This window comes from Haliaeetus albicilla, chromosome 4, assembly GCF_947461875.1.
Source record: "Haliaeetus albicilla chromosome 4, bHalAlb1.1, whole genome shotgun sequence".
NCBI classification, from domain to species: domain Eukaryota; kingdom Metazoa; phylum Chordata; class Aves; order Accipitriformes; family Accipitridae; genus Haliaeetus; species Haliaeetus albicilla.
The window spans coordinates 33,309,397-33,333,928 of NC_091486.1; the positions used below are offsets into that span (position 1 = coordinate 33,309,397).

General features: G+C 38.1%; 1 protein-coding gene and 1 long non-coding RNA gene across 3 annotated transcripts in view; one reads left to right on the plus strand and one right to left on the minus strand.

The window, feature by feature from the left end:
* The window catches only part of HECW2 (HECT, C2 and WW domain containing E3 ubiquitin protein ligase 2), a 178,727-nt gene that overhangs the window by 139,537 nt on the left and 14,658 nt on the right, over positions 1-24,532 (plus strand). For both annotated transcript variants that reach the window (XM_069781853.1, XM_069781854.1), the window contains 8 exons: positions 1,589-1,723; positions 4,562-4,664; positions 5,684-5,780; positions 9,958-10,041; positions 12,540-12,649; positions 16,591-16,711; positions 18,791-18,904; positions 22,645-22,797. In XM_069781853.1, coding sequence (XP_069637954.1) covers positions 1,589-1,723; positions 4,562-4,664; positions 5,684-5,780; positions 9,958-10,041; positions 12,540-12,649; positions 16,591-16,711; positions 18,791-18,904; positions 22,645-22,797 — 917 coding nt within the window. The remainder of the gene's footprint in view (positions 1-1,588; positions 1,724-4,561; positions 4,665-5,683; positions 5,781-9,957; positions 10,042-12,539; positions 12,650-16,590; positions 16,712-18,790; positions 18,905-22,644; positions 22,798-24,532) is intronic.
* Positions 15,853-24,235, minus strand: LOC138685132 (uncharacterized). The gene is made up of 3 exons (XR_011324394.1): positions 23,683-24,235; positions 18,715-18,860; positions 15,853-16,222 (listed from the first exon to the last, which is right to left on the minus strand). It is a non-coding gene; the product is annotated as an uncharacterized lncRNA (long non-coding RNA).

Below are 24,532 nucleotides of genomic sequence, written 5' to 3' on the forward strand. Positions count from 1 at the left end.
GTGATTCCTTGCTTGTAGGCACAGGTTACAGGTACAGGCAATCGCGGTTAGTGCTGTAGGAGGCTTGCTGCCCTCTTCTGGAGCATTTCTTAGATTTTGCAACTTTGGTGTCCCTCCATATGCTTCTCCTTCCTTGGGAAATAGAAGTATGAGCGTTTTCTCCCACCACAATCCATAATGGTAGTTAGTTGCTGTATAGCCTGACACACTGGTTTGTCTACCTACCTTTGCAGCAGTCAGAAGAATTGCATTTTCCCTGGTCTGGCTATACCAAGCAGTCTGAAACAATGATTTCATGAATACTATAAGCTGGTGTCACTGCCAAAAGAGCCAGCTCTGCTCTCCTCTCGTCCCTGGTGGGCTGACCAAGGTTAGAGGAAAGGGACAAACAGAGAGTAATTTTAGCCTGGACCAGCTCCCCAGCTGGGTTCACTGTGTGGCTACACAAACACTTGTGCCAGCACAAGGCAGGAAGGGTGCGCAAGGGATGAAACAAGTGGTCAGGATGGGGGAAGATGAGAATGTTTCTTTCGCTGACACTGCAGGACTGAATTGTTTATGAAACTGTGGTCAAAGTACCTCACTGGTATCCAAACATAGAAATGGCTCCCACAGTCCCCGACCACCTCTTTGCTGTCCAGATTCTTTGATTCCTCAAACCAGATGTCACTTTCCTGTAACTCTCCTGCTCAAAACCAGGATCTTTTTTTGCCACTTCCACGTGTTTCCAGCATTGTACTGAAAAAAAGCGAAGTGTGTTGAAATAGAACAGTGCTGGTTTCCAAGTGCAACACTAACACTGGAAAAAGTTTAAATTTCACGGCTTAGAAACCTTTTTGGTTCAAATTGGACAGATTTGTAGGAGGTTTGCATTTTCCAGGATACATGCTCCTGTGACCTTGCTTTCAGCAAATGGCTGACTGGCCAGTATGTGGTAGTTCTCAACGGTTGCCTGGTTTAAATGTTTTTGTTGCCATCATCTTTGTGCTCCTGACTGACCTTTCTTTTTGGTTTTGTTTGTTGGTTATTTTGTTTGTTTGTTTTTAAAGGTTAGCGAACTTAGAATAATTGTATCAGGAGGATGACAAAAATGCCTGTTGGCCTGTAATCATAGTTTATCACAGGATGCAGTCATACACTTGACATAGATACACCCAATTGTGTTCATAATTATATGGTAAATAGTTCACAAAAGGGAATGGTTTTGCCATTTAATGACATCTTTTCAGATGCTTATAAGGAAATGAAAGGGAGAATACACCAGGATTACTTTTATTAAAGATTTAAGTCTTCTCTTCTTGACAATCATAACAAAGCTTCCTACTTCTGATGCTTGTCAGATGAGAATTTCAAAGGGCTTTATAGACAGGAATGAGGTAAGGCATTAAAGAAGTCATCCCTTCAGTGAGATGGAAAACCGTTATCCCTCTTCTGCTGAAGGGAAATGCAAGCTACAGAAATGTGAGGAAGATTTTCCAAGCCTCACATCAGCAAACGAAACCTAGATCCTGAACAGACATTAACCTCAGGCATGCTAAAAAAAAAAAAAGTATTGGCTATAGATTCTTTCTTCTTTCTCCTTCTCTAGGCTTTCTTCGTTGACCACAATTCCCGCACAACAACGTTCATTGACCCCCGGCTTCCCTTGCAGAGTAGCCGGCCCACTAGTGCGTTAGTCCATCGGCAGCACTTAACTAGACAACGCAGCCACAGCGCTGGTGAGGTAAGGATCTGCCCCTTCTCTTCAGGAACCACTGGGTTTTTAAGATCATCCTCTTTCATCCTCTGTTCAGAATTCCATGTTGTGAGGAGCATGATGCTTCTGTAAGCATACGGTACTCATCTGTAAAGATCTATGATTTTATTTGCTAGCCATTGTTGCTTTTGAAATGCATGATTTCAGAGGAAAAATATCAGACATGAGTTTCTCTTACATTTAATTTGCAGTAACCCCATTTAATGACAGGAGAGCATCTGATTACAGATTACCAGTATCTATATCCTGTCTTTTGCTGTCAAAATATGTGTATTGTTGTCTAGCATGGTGTCTGCCAAGTACGTTGATATACTCTGCAAATAAGAGGGGGGAAAAAAGTGCATGTGTTGTATATACATCTAGATGTGCAACTTTCCGAGTAAGTATAAAAAAAATCTTACCACGTGTAGGCTTATCAGACTGTTATATACATTTGCATATGTATTTCGTCTCTTACTTTCTAAACAAATACATGGAAAACACCTATTTTGTTCATACGTCGCTGTGGACCATTTTCACCGTCAGTCTCCATGTTGTTGTAACTTCTTTTTTACTTGTGAGCAAGTGTATGTACAATGGCTTAGACTTCAGTTGTACTTTATTTAACTTCCATACTGTTATCTGTAAGTTGTCTTCTCAGGGGAGGGCTATTCCATGCCAGCAATTAAAGGTAATACAATTTAGAATGGTGAGAGAAATGCTCTGATTTAACCCTTTTATAGCTCAGTCTTGCGGCAGATGAAGTTCTGCCAGAGGTCTGTTTCAGAGCAAGTATGAATCTTCTCTGCCACTTCTTTAGCAGGACTTCCGCTGAACTGCAGCGAGTGCCATACCACTGGCTGCGTATCTTTTCATATCCTGTCTGAACATGGTTTAGTCACCCATGATACTTTCCACCCCCAATGTAAGGTATATTTTACAAATAGTTTTAAATAGCATTTTCCGTCAATTTGGTGATGTGATGTAGGCAACGATGTCTTACAGCAGGCAAGGAAGCTAGAAGTGTCTTCATATAGCTATTTAGGTCTTCGATAGGGTGAAGCAAGTATTTCTGTTGTGATTGATTTATAACAGAGCAGAAATAATTTTTTTCCTTAACTTTACGAAATACACACTGAAATTATCTATAAGCAGCATTCAGAAGCTCTGCACTTAAAACAGAGAGATTCATGTCAACCATGCTGCTGAAGTTGTCAATACTGCAAAATAAGTGTAGTTTTTCCTACAGGAAGTCATCATATTGCGTATAAACAGGGATGATTACCTCTCAAAGTTTCCCACTCCTTCTAGGTACATGAAATTCCTTAAACCGTGTTTCTACATGTAACAGTAGAAGTATTTCCTTGATATTGTTACAATTGTAACTTGAATTGAAGTATAATTCCAGATAGGAATTTCAAACATAGCAATTCAATACAGTATTCTTATTCTGGAATTAATGATGTAATGATGTTCATTTCTATGCATATGTATGAATCTGAACACCACTTTTTTCTTCTGCGCTTATGACTTAAGTATTGCATATTTGCAGCTATTTTTCCTATTTTTAAATAATTGCATTTAAACCATTGCAAGGAACTGTACATTATTGCAAAAGGTGAATACTTAATGAAAAAAATTCTCAAAATACTTTCTTTGGATTTGTTTTGCCATGATCTTTACTGTTTTGAAGCCACTGACCCCGTTTTTACAAGGAGATGCTCTAAAGCAAACATTTACCAGTGTAAGGAATGCCTTTTTAGCTAAAGCGGAACTGCAGCATGAAACTGGAGCTGATAATAATGGCATTCCTTTTCCAGCACAGTGCCTACAGAAAATAATTTTTCACTTTTCTGAGAGAGTATTATCAGAGAGCACAAAGATCTTGGGAGATACCTCAGGACTTTTGCTTCTTCGTGATTTCAGAGCCTGGGTTTATAAACAACCTTTATAGCTCTCTGATCTTTTGCAGTTAAGATGTTTTGGAAATCTCTGAAGCTTGGAAGTGTAGTTCAAATGCTAACCATTACATGTAGGCAGAGGAACTGAGAAGTAAACATAAAGGTTCAGCAGGATGAAAAAGAGGTTGAACAAAATGATTTGTATAGATAAAATACAAAATACTGATACTGTAGAAATGACTGAAGCCTCAGCACACAAACAACTGCAGAAGTTGCCCTGACATCACAGATGCTACCAGGAACAATTTTACATTGTGGTTCTACCCTGAAAAATGTTCATATGCAACATTTTTTAATCCCAGAAGGTGAACACAAAAAAATCAGAACAGTTTTACTGGACGATTCTAGGAAACATTTTTCCCAGTTTTGGACTCATTTGCCTTGCCTGAATGTGAACTTGCTTCTTTATCCTCCTGCTTCAGCCACAAAATTGTTTCCAGTTCAAATTTAATGAAACTCCATTCAGACACAGAGGTAATAGAGGTGCTAATGAAGGAGCAGAATTTGATTTTCAGAACCTTTGATATGGATAAAGATGTCTATGAAGTACAAAAGACCCTGCGAAGGAATCCCAGTTTGAATTTTTTAGTCCCTTTTCAGAATGGGACTATTATTTTAAAATAGCCATAAACTTTCAATCAGTTTTGATTCTTGGTATTAATAGGCACAGTATACTAAACAATGTTTTACTAATAACTGTCATACAACACAGCTGATTCCTGCTGCAGTGGTTACTGAGTATAGTGATCAAGCAAAGCATTTACTTACATGCTTAGTTTTAAGTCATATGATTATTCTCATGCTTATGTACCCGAATGTATATGCTGGCATAGAGACAGTCATTGTGTGACTTGCACGTTTTCAGGTTGGAGAGGATTCCCGTCATTCAGGACCACCAGTTTTGCCAAGACCGTCTAGCACATTTAATACAGTCAGCAGAGCTCAGTACCAGGATGTGGTTCCAGTGGGTATGTCAGCATACACCCTCTTTTCAGAGAAGTTCTCTGTGACTGAGTGTGTCATGTTAGTGTGCACTGCTGGGTTTTTCATTTGGTTGGGGTGGGTGGAAGTTATCATTTGTTCTGTCCATCAACATTTCCCAGTTGTTCAGTTGCAGCCTGCAGGAGTAGTACTGAGAAGTCTGTCTGTGCAGAACCTAATAACCGATGTGAAACTTCTACCATCCTAGCTCACTTACTCTATGTGGTGACAGGAAGAGTTGAAGGCAGTGAACCAAGTTGTGTCCTAATTGGACTCCATGTATTCCAAGTGATTTTTGTACAACTTCTGAGGATCTGTTTTGGCAGCATTCCACAAAGTGTTAATCAGCTTGGAATTAGTCATTAGCTTAATTTCTGTTCTCAGTTACATACACACAAAGTTACTGACTTCTGTGCCACCAAGAACAGAATTTAGCTTATTGAATCTAACAGCTGTCACATTGTGCTAAATCAAGATAAATTAATCCGATTGACTGTAACTGGCTCTTTGTACTGTGGCATGTTTACTTGAAAATCTCTGCTAATTTAAATCCTTCCCCTTGCCGTGGACATGGTGTGCATACGCTGCAGGCTCAGCAATTAGTGAGGATTTGGTATGGCTGTTTCCAGTGCATGTTTAATGTTTGAGAATGGATTTCAGTGCAGTGAAAACCAAGGTCCCTGCAATTTTATTCTAGCAATGAATATTCTAGTTTGACCTTAGCTAAGAGTGTGAGTGATAAAATATAATGGAAATTGCTAACAGAATTTGAGCTGTTAACAGTGGGAAGGACGTGTCGCAATGAGATTTGGTTCATAATCAAGAAGTGTGTTCCCTAAATGATAGTAGAATCGGTAGCCTTACATGAAGAAGTATTAACACAATATTGCTAAACTTAAAACTGTGAACATAAAGTCTGCTGTCATTATTGTTCAAAACTCAGAAGGAATGCAGTCCTGTCTTTTAGTATCTGCTTGTTTCAGCATATTTTTGTTGATGTTTTCAGCTTACAACGACAAGATTGTCGCATTTTTGCGGCAGCCCAATATCTTTGAAATTCTACAGGAGCGTCAACCAGATCTAACCAGGAATCATTCACTCAGGTAATAAAATTAGTGAACTTTGCTATTCCCATTTCAATACAAAATGCTAATTAGAATTAGTTTCTTTCATTAAAATTAGTAGTGGAACGTAACAGATTGTAGACTTTTGGCCTATTCAAACATATTCATAAAGCTGTGGGAAATAGTTCTTTATTGTATTTCTATGTAACTCCCTGAAATAAGGTTTAGGAGGACAGAGGTAATGTGTTATTACCAAATAAAGGTACCTACAAGGAAATATTTGGAACAACTGGCATAAGAGATTTGCTGATGTCTTCAGAATGTGCCAAGACAGCTGCATGGCACGGCAAATGTGCCCATTCATTTGAGTATGTGTACAGCTGGGAGCGTGAGGCAGAATGGCATTTGATTATGTCTTTATCTTCTCAATGCACATTTACCAAAAGGCTGTCCTGACCTAATTACCTTGGAGGTAATCATATATCAATCAGAATTTTTAGTGTTTCTCCAGAATTTACAAAATGGGTGTCTACAGGTTTTTGCATAGTCCAGTGAGATCTGATGAAGGATGATCTTAGACTGTTATATGGTTGTTATAACTCCCTCGTATGCTTAGACTAGGAAGGATAAAAAGTGAAATTCAGAGAGTAACAAGATCCCTCTTTAAGTGTATACCGCACAAAGATGCTTTAATTCATGTACTTGGGCATAAATGATGGAATAACTAACAGCTCGGATATTAGTGACTAGGACTCAAATGACTGTATTCTTCCTTGGACACTAAATTTAAAAAATGCTGGTTTGATGGTTGCAGTCTGTCCTGTGCAAAGAGCTGCCAATGCAGTGCTCTGTGTTCCAGATACCTATCCACACTGGCTAGCATAGCAGCCAGCACTGTTCTTCATTTTTTTCCATTCTCATAGTGTTACTTATTGATCCCTTTTCCTCCATGTTGTGCAAGTTCCAGAAATTCAACAAGCTGCCCTATTTCACAGTTTCCCAAAGCATTGTGTTCTAACAAGTTTTGTGATGAGGCTTCTGTGTTAATGATTTGTTCTACCCTCTAAATAAATCCCGGCTGACAAACCTGAAATGATGTACTAGCAGAATACACATTCTCTAGAAAATACAGAGAAAAGGAGGAAAATAAAAATCTACAGTTCTCAGCCTGTCAAAACAGTTCCTGTATTGCATCCGTATTGCTACAGGCAAGTTTGTCTCACCAGGCTTGGTTTGAAATGTGAGCAAACTAATCTGTTGGGAAATAGTATACAAACAATTTCTGATTATTAGTAGTTTTGTTATTCCTTTTTCCTTTCCCCAGGGTGCTTGGCTTTCTTTACTCTGATAGCAATCAGAGTGTTAATTTCTTCATGCGTTTTGTGTTTTTTTGATAGAGTTCAGACTGTTTAAAAGACTTGTTGGTATTATCAGATTCCGCTTCTTGTAGAACCTTGCTTCCCAATTACAGAATCATAATTTGCCACAAGCTGAGCTCTTTTCAAGAAAAGATGGTTTTCAGATTGAAAATGGAAGATCAAAGGATAAAAGATACTGGTTTCTGTAACTCCTCATTTACTTGAGACTATATATCCTTTTGTATGCTTATTTCATGAATAGACTGAAGATATATGTCTAACCTGCTTTAGCAGAATGACTGAGGATTTTAATGAACATAGTTTTATTTTACATTAACTAGGATTGGTCAGAGAAGCCTTTCTGTTAAGCTGAATGGTTCCATTCTAGTCTCAGTTTTTGAAGTTAGTATATTTGATTAAGGTAAAGTATCTTCTGTTATACCTCTCCTTTATTCTTCTAGAGCTGATGCTTCAGTAACATTTCTTATATTTTTATAAAGATCCCAGTTTCATTCTTCCTGTTTAGTCTTTTAAGACCCTGATTTAGCAAGTTACTAGAATCCATGTCTGTTTGACACATTGTGAGACTAAGCAACTCCAATGACATTGCTGTAACACTTGATGAATTAAGACCTAAGTGAAATTCCACACTGTGAATTCTTTGTGTAATTTTTTTTTTTTAGTGTAGTGATTAGTACAACTGTCTGTAATCTATTTCTCTGAGAACCTCAGTGCAATTGAAGTAGAATGATGATACCAAATATTATTACTATTCTTATTACATAGGTGAGGAGGAAGATCAGTATTTGTCCAGTGGAAGAGGACAGAGAATTTGAAAAGATTTCTTACATTTTCTGTCTAAAGTGATTTCTCATTCCTAAAAAAAATGAAGAGATGTGATAAGAAGTTGAGGGTCCATTAAAATATACAATGAAAGTATACTGCAGGTAGAAAATTGTTGTTCAGAGGTTTTGTGGTGGAGTGAGAACATTGTACTTATCATACTATTATTAAGCATGTAGCCAGGATCAAATTTCATTCCAAGCCACCACAGATAAAACTGAGAGGCTGTTAAATAATGTAAAAGGCTTCAGGCAAAGGCATTTATTAGATATTAAACATAATTTATATCTTAACAGAAGGTAAAAAGCATATATTTAAAAAGCTATCATTGAAATCACAACTCCTGAGAAGTCATGGATTGCATTCATTTGGAGGGCTGCATACGTTAGTTAACCCAGAAAACACCTTTCTGGTTCCTGGTGTTGCTGCCAACTAAATGCTAAGATATATTTTGTAATCCACCATTTATTTCCTCAAACCTTGCCATTTGGGCACTGATGTAAATTGGAGTAGGCGCTCGAAGTGTCCAGATGTCCCTGCCCTGGGCACTCTAGGGCCATCCTCTCCAGTGCGCAGCGCACGTTAGCTTTGGCTTGGCGCCCTGCTAGTAGAGCTATGGGGCTTCCAAGCTGAGCTCTGAGTCTTGACTGGCTGCAGCCACAGCGTTGACGAAGCAAGTGCGTGACTTTCAGTACCTCTCTTCATAGAGAAACAGTGAATTACACACTCCTGCTACAGCCACCGCTGCCACCCTGGCAAGCAGGGACTGGGGGGCTCTGGTCGCAGCCTGGTTGCGCCCCTTTTTCTCCCGTGAATATGCTGTAAATGTAGTGCAAATTACCAGGGAACGTGCGTTGGGTCCACTGTTTGAGGTCTTTATGCACCATGATTTTAGAGACGGATGGCAAGAAATGTGGTTTGATCCAAAATTTGGTTTGATCATTTTGTTGAAACTGCTGTGCATGAAATGATGTGTTCCAGAAATTCATACTGCAGCTTAAACTGTGTGTAGCTGCCAGCAGCCTTGTTACAGTGCCGATTGCATGGATCGTTTCTGACCTCCTTGTCACTGTTGGTAATAGGACAGTGGGGTAGATGGACCTCTGAGCTGAGCCAATGCTGCTGTTCTTATGGGGAGTTCTTTACTTTTCTGTTTGTTTGAGGGGTTTCTCCTTTGGAATTGGGACAGTTTTTACTACATGGGTTTGGTTTTTGTTTTCTCTTCCTCCTGAAGAGTAAAGCCAAATTAGAATTTATCTTTACGGTACCATCATATACCTTGTACTGACAGAGAGAAAATAAAAGGGATGTACTTCTATTTTAGGATGCAGGAAAAAACTCTACAGAGGAAAAGAACAGGAATCAGCCAAGGATTTATATTTAATATAGATCCTAAAAATCTGTGTGCTACCATGCTCAGAGTTTAGGATGCATAGATTCCACAATAGTGACCAAACTGGGTCTGGGAGGAAGGGTGTGTGCTTGAGTGAGACAGAGGGGGAGAAATAGTACAAGGGTTTTTCTGGAAGATCTCTTAAATGCAGTATGGTACGAAAACCCGGCAAGTGTGCATTGTGATGTGTGGCTTGCATTTGTACAAAGGTTCAAAAAAAGACAGTACCTCTTAAACAGTTCACTTTCAGAATACTAATGTCCTCCCACAGGGCTCAGCCTCCTACTTTGAATTCAGGGACACAGCTGGCATGAACTTGAAGGACTGATTTTTTAATTATTTTTTTTTTTACTGGTTAGATGGCTGTACTACCTGAAGCAGCCTGAGCATTGAAGAGATGAGGGCAACAGGAGAATCATTCCTCAGAACAAATTAGTTTCTTGGTTGTAATATTTTGCTGCTCCCATGGACATGGTGTGGCAGGGAAAAAAATGGTTTCTGAAATACAGAAACATAACCCAGAGGTTTTTATGATATACCCTGTACTTTTTCTTGTTGCTGTGGCGTACATTGGTGCCTTATTTGCAAAAAATATTTTGGAAGTCTTTTTTTGCATACACAGGGAGAAGATCCAGTTCATTCGGACAGAGGGAACACCTGGGTTGGTGCGTTTATCCAGTGATGCAGACCTTGTCATGTTACTCAGGTAGGCACTGCTGCTTTCAATGCACATATGGAATATGCTATGGCAGCTGCTGAGGAGCCTTTCAAAGGGTAGTGTGTGCTGATTTAGTGACCTAATCATTTCCCCTTCCAGTACTTGGACTTGCAGCTGGGAGAGCTGCAAGTAAAGGGTCGGATTTTTTATTTTCATCATGTTCAGTTTCTAGGTGGTAGTTGGAGGTCATGTTTTCTCATAGGAGTGAGGGAATGTGATATTCTGTCTGAGGAAAGGCAAGTGCAAGAGCGCTGTGCTTGTGATTTACATGGGTTTGCCCAGACTATCTTTTATTGTCCTGTTGCATCCAGCTCTGACGTTTAGATAGGTGGTACAGTTTAGACCTCTTTGCAAGAATGTGCCTTCTGCTTCTTTAAGAATGCATCTGTTTAGTTCTGTGGTTTGGAAAGTCCCTGTTTGTGAACATTTATACTTGAGATGTTTTTTTATTACTTAATGTCTCGCTGCCTCTTCACTACGCTGTCAAGCATTGTCCCCTTTAATAAAGGAAATACTATTACAGAGTTCAAGAAATGGGAAGCTGCTTCTTTAATATTTTTTTATATAAGCAATTAACTCAAAAAATCAGGCAGATTTTTTGCTAGAAATAAACCCTTGTATCTTGATGCTATATTCTCATCCATTGTAAAAGTGCATCAAGAAATTCATGAGTACATTTAAAATTTAATCTAGTGAAATAGGATTGGCATTAGTAGTAGTATTTTGAGGTCAGGTTGCATAATGATAATCCTCTCTGGTCCCTAAATCTCTGAATTAATTACAGCTATAAAAAAAATCTCATTTTAAAGCCATGCTAAAGGTTTTTTGAAACGTGAATTTTGCTTCTTAAAAAACCTTTTAAGATTTTTGTTTTGGTATATAACGCATGGAGATGACAGATTTTGCATAGAAAAATCTGGCTTCGGCTATTTGGTTTTAAATAAAGATTGCATGAATGATTTTATCATTGCTTTTTGACTGGGTTTTGTTCCCTCTAGTGTTCTGTTAACAGTTAAGACTGCAAATAATTCTTTTATTTATATATCCACATATATATATATAAAGAATATAAATGTATATAAAGCAAATTTAAAATTTTGATTGCAATCTTTATTTTGTAGAAAAACAATAATCAGTATAACTAATTTTTAAGAGAAAAGTAGTAGCCACTGCCTGCCTAGAATAATTTTATCATATTCTTCAGATTTTATTTCTCTTAATCTACTTTTTTGCCCCCAAAAATATCTGACTGAAAAATGTTGCTTGAGGATTTTCTTCCCATTTTATTAATAATCTAATAGTACTATTGCCCTGAGGACATATTATTGATAAAATGTTATCTATGCATCCATTAGTTTCTTAATGTTGGATGTTAAACCTCAAGAGTGGACTGATATCATTTCAACTCTTAATTTAATCCAAGATTGAAATAGTGGTTTATATTTTATCATATTTTCAGCATCAAAATGTAACTTGGAGGAAAACAGCACATGGTCGTGAGTGTAAAAAGAACTTCCAGAAAATACCCATTCCAAAAAAAAATCTCATGCAAAAAATTTTTCTAGGTATTTGTTCAGTGAACAAACATAGTAAGAAACATCTTTTATTTGAACATTGCTTTCATCGGCTGAACTCTCTAGTAAAAGATTGGCGTGTGATTCTTTCTGTATTGCGTTTTTTTAAAAGAATTTTTACTTATCTCAACAGTTTATTCTTATCTGTGTTGTGTTTAACATCCAACATAGGCCTTGATATCAGATCCATTCTGGTATTAGATACTCTGTCGCTTTTTGGATTTGCTTGTGTCAAATTTGGGAAAAGACTGAAATTTTAATACACGTACAGACTGTACGTACACAGATGCAGTGATTAGGCTGCAAAATGTTTATTGTTTTTCTCTTAAAAGTTGTGTAGCAATAATAGATGAGGCATGAAATAACTCAACCTGAACAGACTAGATGTGATACCCGTTTCAGCAACAGTGTTAGCATTAAAGATAAAATAAAGAAGTAACTTATGCCAACAAGCTTACTATTTAATACACTCAACAAGTTCAGATGTGATTCTTAATCCTGGAGGCTTAGAATGTTTGTCTCTGTTTGTCTCTGTTCCTGGTCTTTGTGCAGTTTTGCAGATCTTTTTCCAGGAAAGTGTGACTAAGGTTATTGACCCCTTTGTAATGAGAACACAAGTTAAAAAAAAAAAAAAAAAATTAAAGGCTGATTAACTATATTTTAACCTTGAAAACATACCACGTTATGTATAATGATGTCCCATAAAAGTAGTAATTAGTCTTTCCAGTACTTTCAAGATCTGATTGAGGGAATGGCAATAGAATATTTTGTAGCACTCTAAGTGTGTATAGTAGAAATAGGCAAGTGACTACCAAAGGAAGTGGGGTTAATAACTAGGATTTATTCCTAGAAAATGAAAAAAGCCATTCATTCAAATAAGCATGTTATTTCTTCTTTGGTCCTTTTTACCAGCTTGTTTGAGGAGGAGATAATGTCATATGTGCCGCCACATGCCTTACTTCATCCTAGTTATTGCCAGTCCCCAAGAGGCTCGCCAGTGTCTTCTCCTCAGAACTCTCCAGGTAAGTTGCTCAGGCGCAGCTTCTGCAGGGGCTGTATGAAACCATATCTTATACTTGGTAAGGACCAGTTCCAGATCAGTAAAGTCAGTAGTGCATTCCTGCTGCCTTCCCAGAAGTCAGAGAACAAAAACAATAGAAAATTTGTTTGACTATAATTTTTTGTTTGCTTTCCAAATTGAAATCCACGGCAGCCTAAAGCCAAGAAACTACTATTCGGAAACTATAACCTATTCCCCTTTGTGGTTCCCAGCTTTTAGATGGATAAAGTTACATGAGCTGAAGCACATTCTGAGTGGTCAGTGAGCTTGTCACTGCAGTACTTTCATTATGATGGTATCTGTAGGACCCTGCAGTAGAGCTAGTCCCATAATTTAGTTTACATTATGCTGCATGTAATGACTTTCCACCTTTCTGAAGATCCAAGTTCTGTTGCTCCAGCAACAACAAAGATTTAGTCCTATTTTTGAGCAAAGTCAACAAGCGTGACTGCATTTGACTGTCAAACTTGAACCTTTGCCTTGGGCTCACAAGATATTTTGCTGGTAGAAAAGATTGGTGTATTACAGCTTCAGAGGTTGTGATTTTGTTCTGACTTGTAAAACATGCAAACTTGGTTTTCACTGATGTGGAACAACTAAGTGACTGCTTATGCCAGGATCCTGATGTCTAGAGAATTAAAAATACGAGCTGTAATAACTGTATATTAAAATGCTAGTGTTAATGGGGCTGTGGGGCAATGAGTGACAATTTTATGTAAAGCCAGATTGTTGTCCCTTAACATGAGTTCAAAAGATAGCATATTGCAGCTGTCTGGAAATACATGTCAGAATGGAATGAAATTGCTATTTCACATATTAACTAAGTTGCGGATCAGAACTAAATTGTTTCAAGTACGACAAGTTCCATTTGACCTCTGAAGGCTAAGTACAGCAATTTGAAGTTTATAGATGTCACTGTTCTTAGTTTTCTCAAGGGGATATTAGGTAAGTAAAATAAAATCACTGCAGTAAATTGGAAGTGGCTTAAGGGGATTTCTACAAATTTGAGAACAAAAGTATAGATAAATAGAGAACATTTGGGATGTAAGCAACTCTAGGTAGCTGCAGACAACAAGAAAATTTTATCAGAAAAAGTACTGTGATTTTTATGGGCATTTTCCAGTCCACAATCATAAAAAGCTTTGCCTTTTCAAGAAACCAGATTAAAACCATTCATAAACATGTCCTGAGTGGTAGCTTTTCCTGCAGCTGGACATAGGACCTATTTGAGAAAAACTATCCAAAGACCTTAATGGTCATATGGCATTCTGCAAAGTAGCAAAATAAAATATTCACATGTATTGATATTTTCAATACATATATGGTTTAGGTATAACTGTTTCCCTTTGCTGAAAACAAAGGAAAACTGAAATCTGCATGTATGCATCTTATTTCCAACTGCAAACCTGGCAGTCTTTTATAAGTAAAAATAGTTTTAGCTTTCAGAGTTACAATTTCTTCATTACTAGTACACGCACCAAAGCATGCTGGGCAGGCCTTCACTCCAACAAAGTAATTTTAAGGTGCATCGTGATATTCTCATCTATTCCTCAAAGAAGTAGCACATAGTTAAGGATGAACAGTGATGGTTTTACTCCTGTTCTCCTTAAAATTGTAATCTCTATTCTATTTCATACAAAAATATAAAGACACCATTGAATTTCCCTGTCAGTCTGCAAGTGTGCATGTTTGTGTTGGTGTACAAATGACTTTTTTGATGAGAAACTGTAAATAGCCCATCATTTCTATGGAGGCTCTGTGTTTTTTCATCAGCTAAACTGGCTGTGCTGCACTGTACGAGGTTGCAGTTAAGGATCCATTGTTCAGATCAGTCACAATTGGTTGTACTTTCTCTTTTGGGAAAGATGAATAAACATGAAGCCACTCTTTATATCTGCTTTAGAATATAACCTCTTTGAAAATCAAATATGATTATCACATCACTGATGGTTTTTAGCTCTTCCATTAACATCTTTTGTTCCCAAGGCGGAAGTAATCACTATAATTGCCCAGGAATTTCTTGGCATATGCATTTGATTTGCAATGAGGACTTGTCATGTGCTGACAAAATAATATACTGCTGATTTCTGAACCATGAAGTAATGTGTTATCAGATTTAATGTTCTGTGGTATCTCTCAGCAAACACTTCCTTCAGGGGTTAAGATTAAAGTATGCTTCTGTTGCATTTTTTTGGTGACTACATTTTTGTACCTACTTTGACCCAAAGCAAAATAAACAAAGTAGGAGGAAAAGGCCAATAATTAAAAGGCTGTTTACAGTTTCAAGTTTCTGTAATTTTTCTAGAGAATTCAGCTGAGTGTACCATTAGAAGCCCTTGGTGCTCTCAGTAAAAGAGGATAATCACTATAGATTAATCAATGGCCATGATTTGTTTTTCCAGAGAGGTCCTGAATGTTCCTATGTTGGAGCTCTGAGGATTCCCTGACACATTCTATTCCTCCCACACATCACTCTCAGCCTAGAACAAGTGGCAAGTGTCTGTCTGGTCAGACAGGTCTTTTGAAGACCTGTAAATGGCATTCAGTGTTAATACTGATCTCACTTGTTCTCTCTCCCATCTCTGCAGAGAGATCGACTCTGCAGCTTCTTCCAGCAGCCACTTCCGCAGGATGTGCTTGTCGCCTTTTCCGTCAGACCCATATGTTTTGTGGCTAACCAAGCCGCTCTCTTTTCCCCTGGTCTCTGCGCACAGGCTGAACGGACACGCGTTCTCTCTCTTTCATAACCTGAAACATTACGTTCTCATGCCTTCACCCATAGTAGCAATAAATGTTTCTGTATTGGCTTAGCGTCATACAGAGAGCCAAAAGAAAACTCACATAAGGAACTGATTGTCACTTAAAAGACAGAAGTCTACATATACACGCTTCTGAACTCTTCATTTGTATTTCCAGTGCATTACAGGCCTGTTAGGTGACCACCAGTTGCAGATAAGTAGTAGGCAACCTATGTATACTAGAGGGCGGGAGAAATTTTAAAAGTCTTCTGAGTTTTTTGTGGGGGATGTTTACACAGCCATGCAGGGGAGGAATTTAACGTTCTAAAAACTAGGGGTGAGAAGATGAATGTAAAAGGGCTAGGATTAACTGCCTCTTTGGCACGCTGTCTTGCAATTGAAGTAATATATCCAGGGAGGCAGTGGAAGTTCTAATGGTTGTAATATTGAGAATAGATAGACTAGACAGCTAATTTGTATATAGTAGACTTGTACATGCAGATGTGGTGTTATGCCATTTTTTTTGGTGTACAGATCTCATCTCTCCCTGCTTTTAAGAAACTGACCCTCAAAAGCAGTTTTCAAAAAGAAATGCACTTAGATGACCATCACGTATGTCCCACAAACTTAAATTTGGTAGTCTTCCCATTCTTCCAATATTTTCTTCCTTTTACTTCCCCAAGGAAAAACTTCTACTAGGGAATTTCCAGAAGTCTTCCTTCTTCAGTGTGATGTATTCAGGAGGGGCACAGCAGAGTACAGTCTGTTTATGCTTCATTTCTGAGTACTTGTTTTTCCTGAAATTATTAAAACCAGAACAGAGCAGAACATTCATTACATGAGCTATTTTAAAGGTTAGACATAAAGTGTACTTGACAAAAAAAGTTAAGTCTTTCCAGTTGATCGTGCTGGTTTTTTTAATCCATCTTTTGCATTGACCTGGATTTGCTCTTTTAAGACTTACTTTAGAAAGATGATACTATTGGAAATGAGCAACCAAAAAGTCTTGGATGCAGAGCAGATTTGAAGATATGCAGCTTTTACTTTTTATAAAGGTGACTAAACCAAACATGCCTTTAGCTATTAAGGAGCCTTTTCAGTAGAGGATGGGACATTAATCAGTTCACGTCACTACAGCTCATTCTTTGCCTATTGCTTCCTGCAGGTACTCAGCGTGCCAATGCCCGAGCTCCAGCTCCTTACAAAAGAGATTTTGAAGCTAAGCTGAGAAACTTTTACAGGAAGTTGGAGACTAAAGGATATGGACAAGGCCCAGGGAAACTGAAGTATGTTGAAGAATCTCATGAAACTGGGTTTGTTTCTCAGGCAGCTTGCCTTGCCTTGCACGTCTACAAGCTTCTTCCCATTAGAAGGAATGCAGATGTTATGGTTACCCTTGCACTTCAGGAAATATAAAGCCTGTCATAAACGACTTAGTGCCAGCATGTGATTCATAGCAGAGGATACAGCAAGTTCTGAGCACTTCTTTTCTGTGTTTCCTCCAACTATATTTTCATACAAACAGTATTACCAATACAGTGCCAAAAAGCCCTTTGGGAAGAAGCATGCAAAACAGGAGGCATCTGAATTCTTCCATTATAGCAATTGTTGCAATCTAAACAGTTATATTTTCTCATGTCTTTTTCCATCAGAAAAACTAGATAGGCTTATGTTTTGTACATCATTGCCTGTATAGATATCACAGTCCCCTTTAGCAAAAAGGACTCATAAAATTAAATGTTATTAAATTCTAAGGATCGCCTTAAAAAACTGCTAGTACTTTTACTTCAGCACTCTGAATGCTAGAGTGCTTGAGTGATATCTTCCCTCCCATGTGATTACATACTGTTATGTTAAGGATCATCATCATAAGATACTTCCATTATTTTGTAAATTACCAAGTCTTATGCCAGCTATCAAACTATCATAGTTTGATGCTCTCATAGTAGCCATTAGGCACTAGAACTTTTTTTTAACCATTTCTTCTATTAGAATAGGGGGTAGGTTTTTTGTTGTTTGTTTTTTTGTTTTTATTTCCCCCAGCCAGTCACTTCTCACATTTTGCAGGATTTTGTGCAGAGTTGAGACTGCATTTATGTGAGCTTGTTAAAAGTTTTCCACAACTGAAATGGGATTAATATGGTATTGTTTAGACAGTCTTAAGAGGCAGGGGTTGGACATTGTCTGCCTATAATGTAATGAAATCATAAACACTTAAAGCTTAATCTATGAAAGTTTCGTCATGAAGGTTTGGGCAAATAGCTGATAGAAGAGGATGGCATTTGCTACCTGTAAGATCCATTACATTTCTTACATGTTTTTGTCCTGGCCTATTTGCCATCACGCTGTGGATTCTTAAGCAGAACAACAGCTTGATTTTTGAACAGAAGTTTTCTCTGGGTTCTTTTCCCAGGCATACACTGACCTGCTGCTTTTTTTTCAACTCGCGTACTGCCTGGGTCCTCTTGTTTCCCAGGTGTCTTGCCAGTTCCTGGCCTTTCCAATCCTGTGTCCTTTCCAGGATAGCACAGTGCCATCACTGACTATCTCTGCACAAATAGTAAGGCCAGCAAGGGCTTTGCAAGAGGCTGTGTGACGTGGTAAGCTGCCTCTCTGGGGGCAGCAGCAGCTCCCAGCTTCCGTCTGACTGACAGATCAAATGCACACATAAGGCAGTATTTGAATATAAAGCAAGCTAAGTTTCAGGAAACTAATTAAACACAGGTTTTTTGGCAGAAGATAAAATGTTTAAGTAAGGAGGATTCTTCTGCCTCTTACTTTAGATCTTTATGACACTTCCTTACTTTCAAAATTTTTCTTTTAGAAGGGATATTATGTTTTCACATGTGATTTTTCAGTCTGGTTTTGGACAAACAATTGCCATTCCTTCTATACTTTTTGTCCCGTCACACTTACACTGGACATAGTGTAGGAATGTGTGATTCTGGAGTTACCATTCGGTGAGTTTCTCATGGTTTTATCTTTTTCCTTGTTAAGAGATTGATTTTTACATAAAAGGTTAGATTCTTGCTTACAGTAAGACTGATTCAGAGGCCCAGCCTTACAAAAGGATTTTAAACTTAATGAAAACACCCACTTCAGGACCTTTCCCACTGAAACCTTTAATTCAAGGAAGAACCAGGGTAGCAAAAATAAAACTACACTTCTTTGTACAAGAGACATTTTATTGAAATCTAAAGTAGATCTTTCAGGGAGACAGACTGAAGCTTCCTGATCTGGATCAAATTACCCAGCAGAAGCGTGTATCTCTATGAAGTCACCCTGTTACCTTGCAGTGTAAATAGATGTTTCCAACTGTGGTTCATGTTCACAAATTACTGTTTCAAAATTATTTTGCTCTTCAGATTAATCATCAGGAGAGATCACTTGCTAGAAGATGCCTTTAACCAGATCATGGGCTACTCAAGAAAAGACCTGCAGAGAAATAAACTCTATGTCACGTTTGTTGGGGAAGAAGGGTGAGTAGAACAGGGAAGTAAATGTGATCTCAAAACTCAGTGTGTCTTGCAGCTGCTGTTTCACCAAACTTCTTGTGGTCTAGAGTGAAAAGAGGAAGGATTACAGTCAGGAAATGCCACATACATAAGCCTAGAACATACAGCTGTTCAAGATGACTTTTTAGGCATTGTGAAATGTAACGTATCCTGCCTTTGCAGAAGTAATGCATATGTTTATGTGAATTTTCACAATAGTTGGTGTGCATTTCAGAATGTTGCTGGGAAAACAAAGAAAAACCAAACAACTTTCTTGTGTTATTCATATTTCTTTTCTGTCAGTGCTGACGTTATATTTCCAGTGCTTGTTAAAAGACAGTTGCCATTTGTTGGAGGGAGGGTGCTTCAAGAGTAGGCTAGAGGCTCAATCCTTATTTCAACTCCCGTCTGAGGCAGTGGGACCTGAAGACCCTCAGTGCTACAGGAGGTGCTCACTGCCTCTTCAGGCCAGGGCCTGCGTCACAAAGAAAAGCAACTAGGCTATTGCTAGTTGTCAAATAAACACAAATATTCCTGACATTTCAAAGTCATGTCAGAGAATGCTCAGTCTGTGTCTAATAAAAGTCTAACCTGTTACAGGTTGCGAGATGTGCATTGCAAAGCAAGATGTGGTTAGATTTTCTTTGCAACTGAAACTGGAACAATGTACTATGTGCCTGTTTCATCTCTTGATTTGTGCCCCCTTTGTCAGACCTTAAAGCCCTACTACCTTATGCACAAATACTTTTATTGATGTATTTCATGAATGTATTTGTAAATACATTCAAAATTTTATTCCTTGATGTTTAGTAAACTGCAGCACGCAGCTCTTGGAATGCTGTAGTGTGCATTATTGCCATGTGATGCATGAGTCTTTAGTGAAGTTGTAACAGAAAAATCTCACACAAGATTAGATAAAATCAATCTGTCTTTGAAAACCCCTAAATCCTGCTGTTTTTTTAAAGTTCACCCTAAAGTGCTTAGTGTTAATAAGGACTCACTGAAGTCTTAAAATAAAAAATGTTTACAGCTGAGAGCCAAGTGTGGACTTGTTCATATAAATAATATCACCATGCTGTCTGAGGAAAAACTCAGAACTGGAATGACAAGGCTGGTGCAGGATGAGATTACACTATATTGACAGAGCAGGGTGGGGATGCAGGAATGAGGCCTGTCTTATATGGCCCTACCAGCCTTTACTTTCACAGCTACAACCTCAACTCAGATTTTAAAATGAAAGGGAAAATTTTAAAATCATACGTGAGATAGAGATTGATCCAGATAGACTGTCTCCTTTCATCAGATGTCAGGCTTTTGCATTTCATCACTCAGTACAGCAAGATGAAGAGTGACCTGGAAATGGGGGTGACACATGCTGTTCCCATTATATCCAGCTTTACACAAGACTCTCTTCTTAATGGAAAAGAATGAGTTAATTAAGAGCAAAGTCAAATTAAAATGACGTCAATTCTCTATTTACAAATCTGTGTTTTGAATGAAGAAAGAATGTGTGCAAGCAGTATTGTTTCATCTGAGATGGTGCAAGGATATGTATCACATCAAACTATTCATTTGGCTAGGTGTAGAAAGACAGGTCAGGGTGGAGGAGAGGAGGACAATGATGATGAGGAGTACTACTGAAAGTTAATTGTTTCCTATTTGCTCCTCCTTTTCCTTTTTTAAGTTTTTAAGTGGGAGTTTGCCCTTGCATTTCTTTTCCTCTCAGTAAAGAGGTGCAAGTCTTAAAGTAATGGGTAATGAAATCTTCACAAAATATTTTAGTAACTATTGATTTATTAGTGTATAAATTAGTAAGTGGAGCAACTGAGACATAGTTAATTGCTGTTCATATGATTTTTATCATAAGTCTCATAATATTTGGTATCTTCCTTGAACCTTCAATTTCTACAGTCATGCAGTTGTGATGCTAATTTAATGTTTTAACATTCATACTTCATGTGATGATAAATGAAGAAAATTTTCATCCAAAGAATATGGTTCCTTAAAGTTATTTTCCCTAAGTTCTATTAACTATTAGCAGAAGCTGCTTTGTATTTAAGAGTGGTAAATCTGAAGTGGTAAATCTGAAGTATTAATGATGCTTCCTAGGAGACATGAATCATGTTGCCAACAACATATTACTCTACTCCTGAATACCAAAATGCCCCACAGTTGCAGCTGTTGTGTGGTTGCATACCTCTTGTATGAAGTTTTCTCACCCTTGTGCCAAGCCTTTAATTGTGGGATAAATCTGACTGGCAGTGCAGGACTCTCATGATTGATTTATTTAACATGACTCACAGTAACTCTGCGTACAAAAGGAGTTGTATGAAATGGCTGGTAGTCAAGCACACAGTTGCTATTCTATCTTAAGATTTCATAGTCAGTCTGATTATCCCAGAAATTTGCAAGACTCTTCCAGATGACCCTTTATTTGATCCTGATATTTGTGCCAAGATTAAGATCCAACAATTGTCCATGATATCAAACCATTTTGGTTTGTGTTTTTGGTTTTTTTTTTTCCTGCAATTTGAGGATGGAATCTATCCTTCTTGCCAGGGTAAAGATCTGTTTCAGTGCTTTGCTTCTGAAGCTTAACAGAAGCAAAGTGCTTCCAAATGACTGAAGGGAAAATGTTTTTCATTCAACAGAGGGAAGAGGCTTTGTCCTCAGCTTGATAATGGTACCTAGCCTTTTCTTTCCTGATGACTTCATCCTCAAAAACAACTCTTATCTATGTTTGTCTTTTGTAAAAGTTCATGAGCCGGAACATTAGTAGCAGAAGTCCTATGTGAAAGCTGACCTTCTCTGTGATACTTCTGTCTGTGCGCTGTTTTAGTACTAAAGCAAGACCTTCTTAAAAGTCAAGTATGAAATCTTCATCTTTATATCTGTTTGTTAGGATTGTAATAATCTCTGTTTCCCACAGGAAAATACCTAGTTTTCTGTTTTCCAGCTCTACCAGAGCATTAACTTCATACTTAACTCATTTCACTGGTGACCTGCAGCATAATGTCAAAATTCAGTCTCAGTGCTTTGTCAGCAGTGAGTTTGTTTATGATTCAGGAAGAAGGGGTTATTTAGATTCCTTGTTCATTAGTACTGGAATCTTGAAAGAGCAAAAAAAACCAAAACACCAAAAACAAAAAAAAAACCCCCAAAACCCAAAGAAAATGCACTCTCCAAAAGACATTTAAATGCACTCAAGTTTGGAATACAGACAAGAAAATTTAGACTAAGAAAGATAAATCACTGAAGTAATCTCAGATTATATTGCTAGGGAAACCAGAAATATATCCTTCAAATTGTCCTATTGTTGCAAGTCTGCAAAGACAAAATAAGATCATTGTTCATTTTCATTCTTAATTTGTCAGCTGCATATAGGTCTAATGTTGGCTCTTTTCATGTTTCCTCCCCCCCCCCTCCCCCGCCCCCAATTATTTGGTTATATTCCTGTGGCAAAGAGGCCATTACAGCTGGAGCCAAAATTTTTTATGAGAGCAGCCCGCATAGAGCACTTCATTCCAGTCCTCCAAGCCATTCCATTTCAGAATAGCCCCACAAGGACTTCACATACCTTGGCATTAAGCAATCTGCAGGATAAGGGTTCTGGTTAAAATCTTGCAAAATTTTAATTAAAATATAGCATAAGGAATGTGGATTCAAAAAAGCCTTTCTTTGCACACAATGAACACTTCATAGTAATGTCAAGTTTCCCTTTAAAGGTTGGACTACAGTGGACCTTCAAGGGAGTTTTTTTTCCTGGTGTCTAGAGAGCTCTTCAATCCGTATTATGGTTTGTTTGAATATTCAGCCAACGATACCTATACAGTACAAATAAGTCCCATGTCTGCTTTTGTAGACAATCATCATGAGTGGTAAGAATTCTTTTTTGTTTTGTCTTTCAGATATGTTTTCTGTTGTTCCCACTTGTAGACAACTGCTCATATCTGCTCAGACATATAACACAGAACCTCATCTTTTTAACCAACAGCAAAATAATTGCATTTCTTTAGACTTTCCTGATTTTTTTTTCGCTTGTGGTTTTAAATGATCTTATTTCTCACAAGGTCAGCAAAACTATGATTTGGAATATGTACCATGGGATTGTCTCACAACGCAACTCTCTGCATTTCTTGTACGTTAGCAGTCATTTCATGAAAGCAATATTAGCCTCTTGTGCATTAAATAAAATGAATGAAAAATTGGCTTTTTGTCAGGTAAAGGAGATTAAGGGAGATTTCAAACAGGTCTTACTGTATGCTACTTGTTTACATCTTTCTAAAGAGTACAGAGGTCTCCTTAGTGGAAACCCACTATATCTATTGGAAGGAAGTCTGTGGATGTATCTAATTTGTGGGTGGGGGGGAGACTGCTGATTACATAGCTCTTAAGCAAAGCCTGTACATACACACATACTTCTAAAATAGTTATCAAGGATTTTTACATAATCCTGTTTTTGCAATTATAAGCCAGTTTAAATCACCCTTGGTTGATTTTTAAGCCATGGCATCGCCGTAAGTCTGTAAAGCTGTGCTGTGAATATTAACAGAGAATTCTGTTGTGTAGGTAGTTAGATTACAGTAATAGTGGAATGTCAGCTGCTCATCTGTGTAGCAAGGATATGTACTGAGTTCTTACTTATTGGAAGCCAGTTATGAAGAATGAATATCAGAAATTAATCTCATTAGTAGCTTCAAAAATTAATAGAAAATTAAATGGTTGGCTGCACCCAGTTCAGTTAGTTAGATGAAGCAACCTACCTGTTGAACTACAATAGTGCAACAATAAGTGGCACATGCTGTATTGAAAAAGCAGAACAGTCTTGGAAAAGGGGGAGAAAAAGCTTTACGTGCTCTGCAGCTTCTGCCAATATTTTGTATTCATTCCTGGCTTCTGCAGTGCCGGACCAGAGACCTTGGGGGTGAGGGAGGTGTGATCGCCTCTCTTTCTGGGAGTGCTGATGCCAGTGACAGCACTGGTCTTGTACAGCCTCAGGGGGAATTTAGAAAATGCAGCAGTGACTAGCATGGAAGGAGAAGGCTCTGCATGCCACATCCTCATCTTGCGAACTCTGTGTGCAGGCAGGTACAATAAAGCCCTAATCTCTCCAAGAAAAATGTTGCTGAGGATGCATAAACAGAAAGTTTAAGAAACATTATTTTCCTTGAAAAAGAGCACTAGACTTAAATCTAGTTCGAGAGACATGGAGGACTTTTCACAATGGATCTTTATTCTCATGGGGATGTTTGCAAAGACCCTACTATTTCAAAGTTGCTGCCATCTGATCTCAAATCTGTCAAACTCCCTCCCTCCCCCCCAACCCTCCTTACACACCTTCCAAAATGAACATAATAGGGGTAGAAAGAGGGGAGAGGAGGCGATCATTTAGATCCCATTGGCATGGGGCTGGAGAGCACTGCAATACGTAAAAAAGTTTCCAGCCACTCTTCGTGAAAATATATACAGAACTCCATACTCACCAGTCAGAAGAGGGAGCAAGGAGCCGCTGTAAGCAGAAAAGACAGGCAGCAAGAACTGTCAGGCTGGGAAAGGGTAGAAAAACCTTTGGCCTCCCAGTAACATGAGAACAAGTTAATCCTATATGAGGTG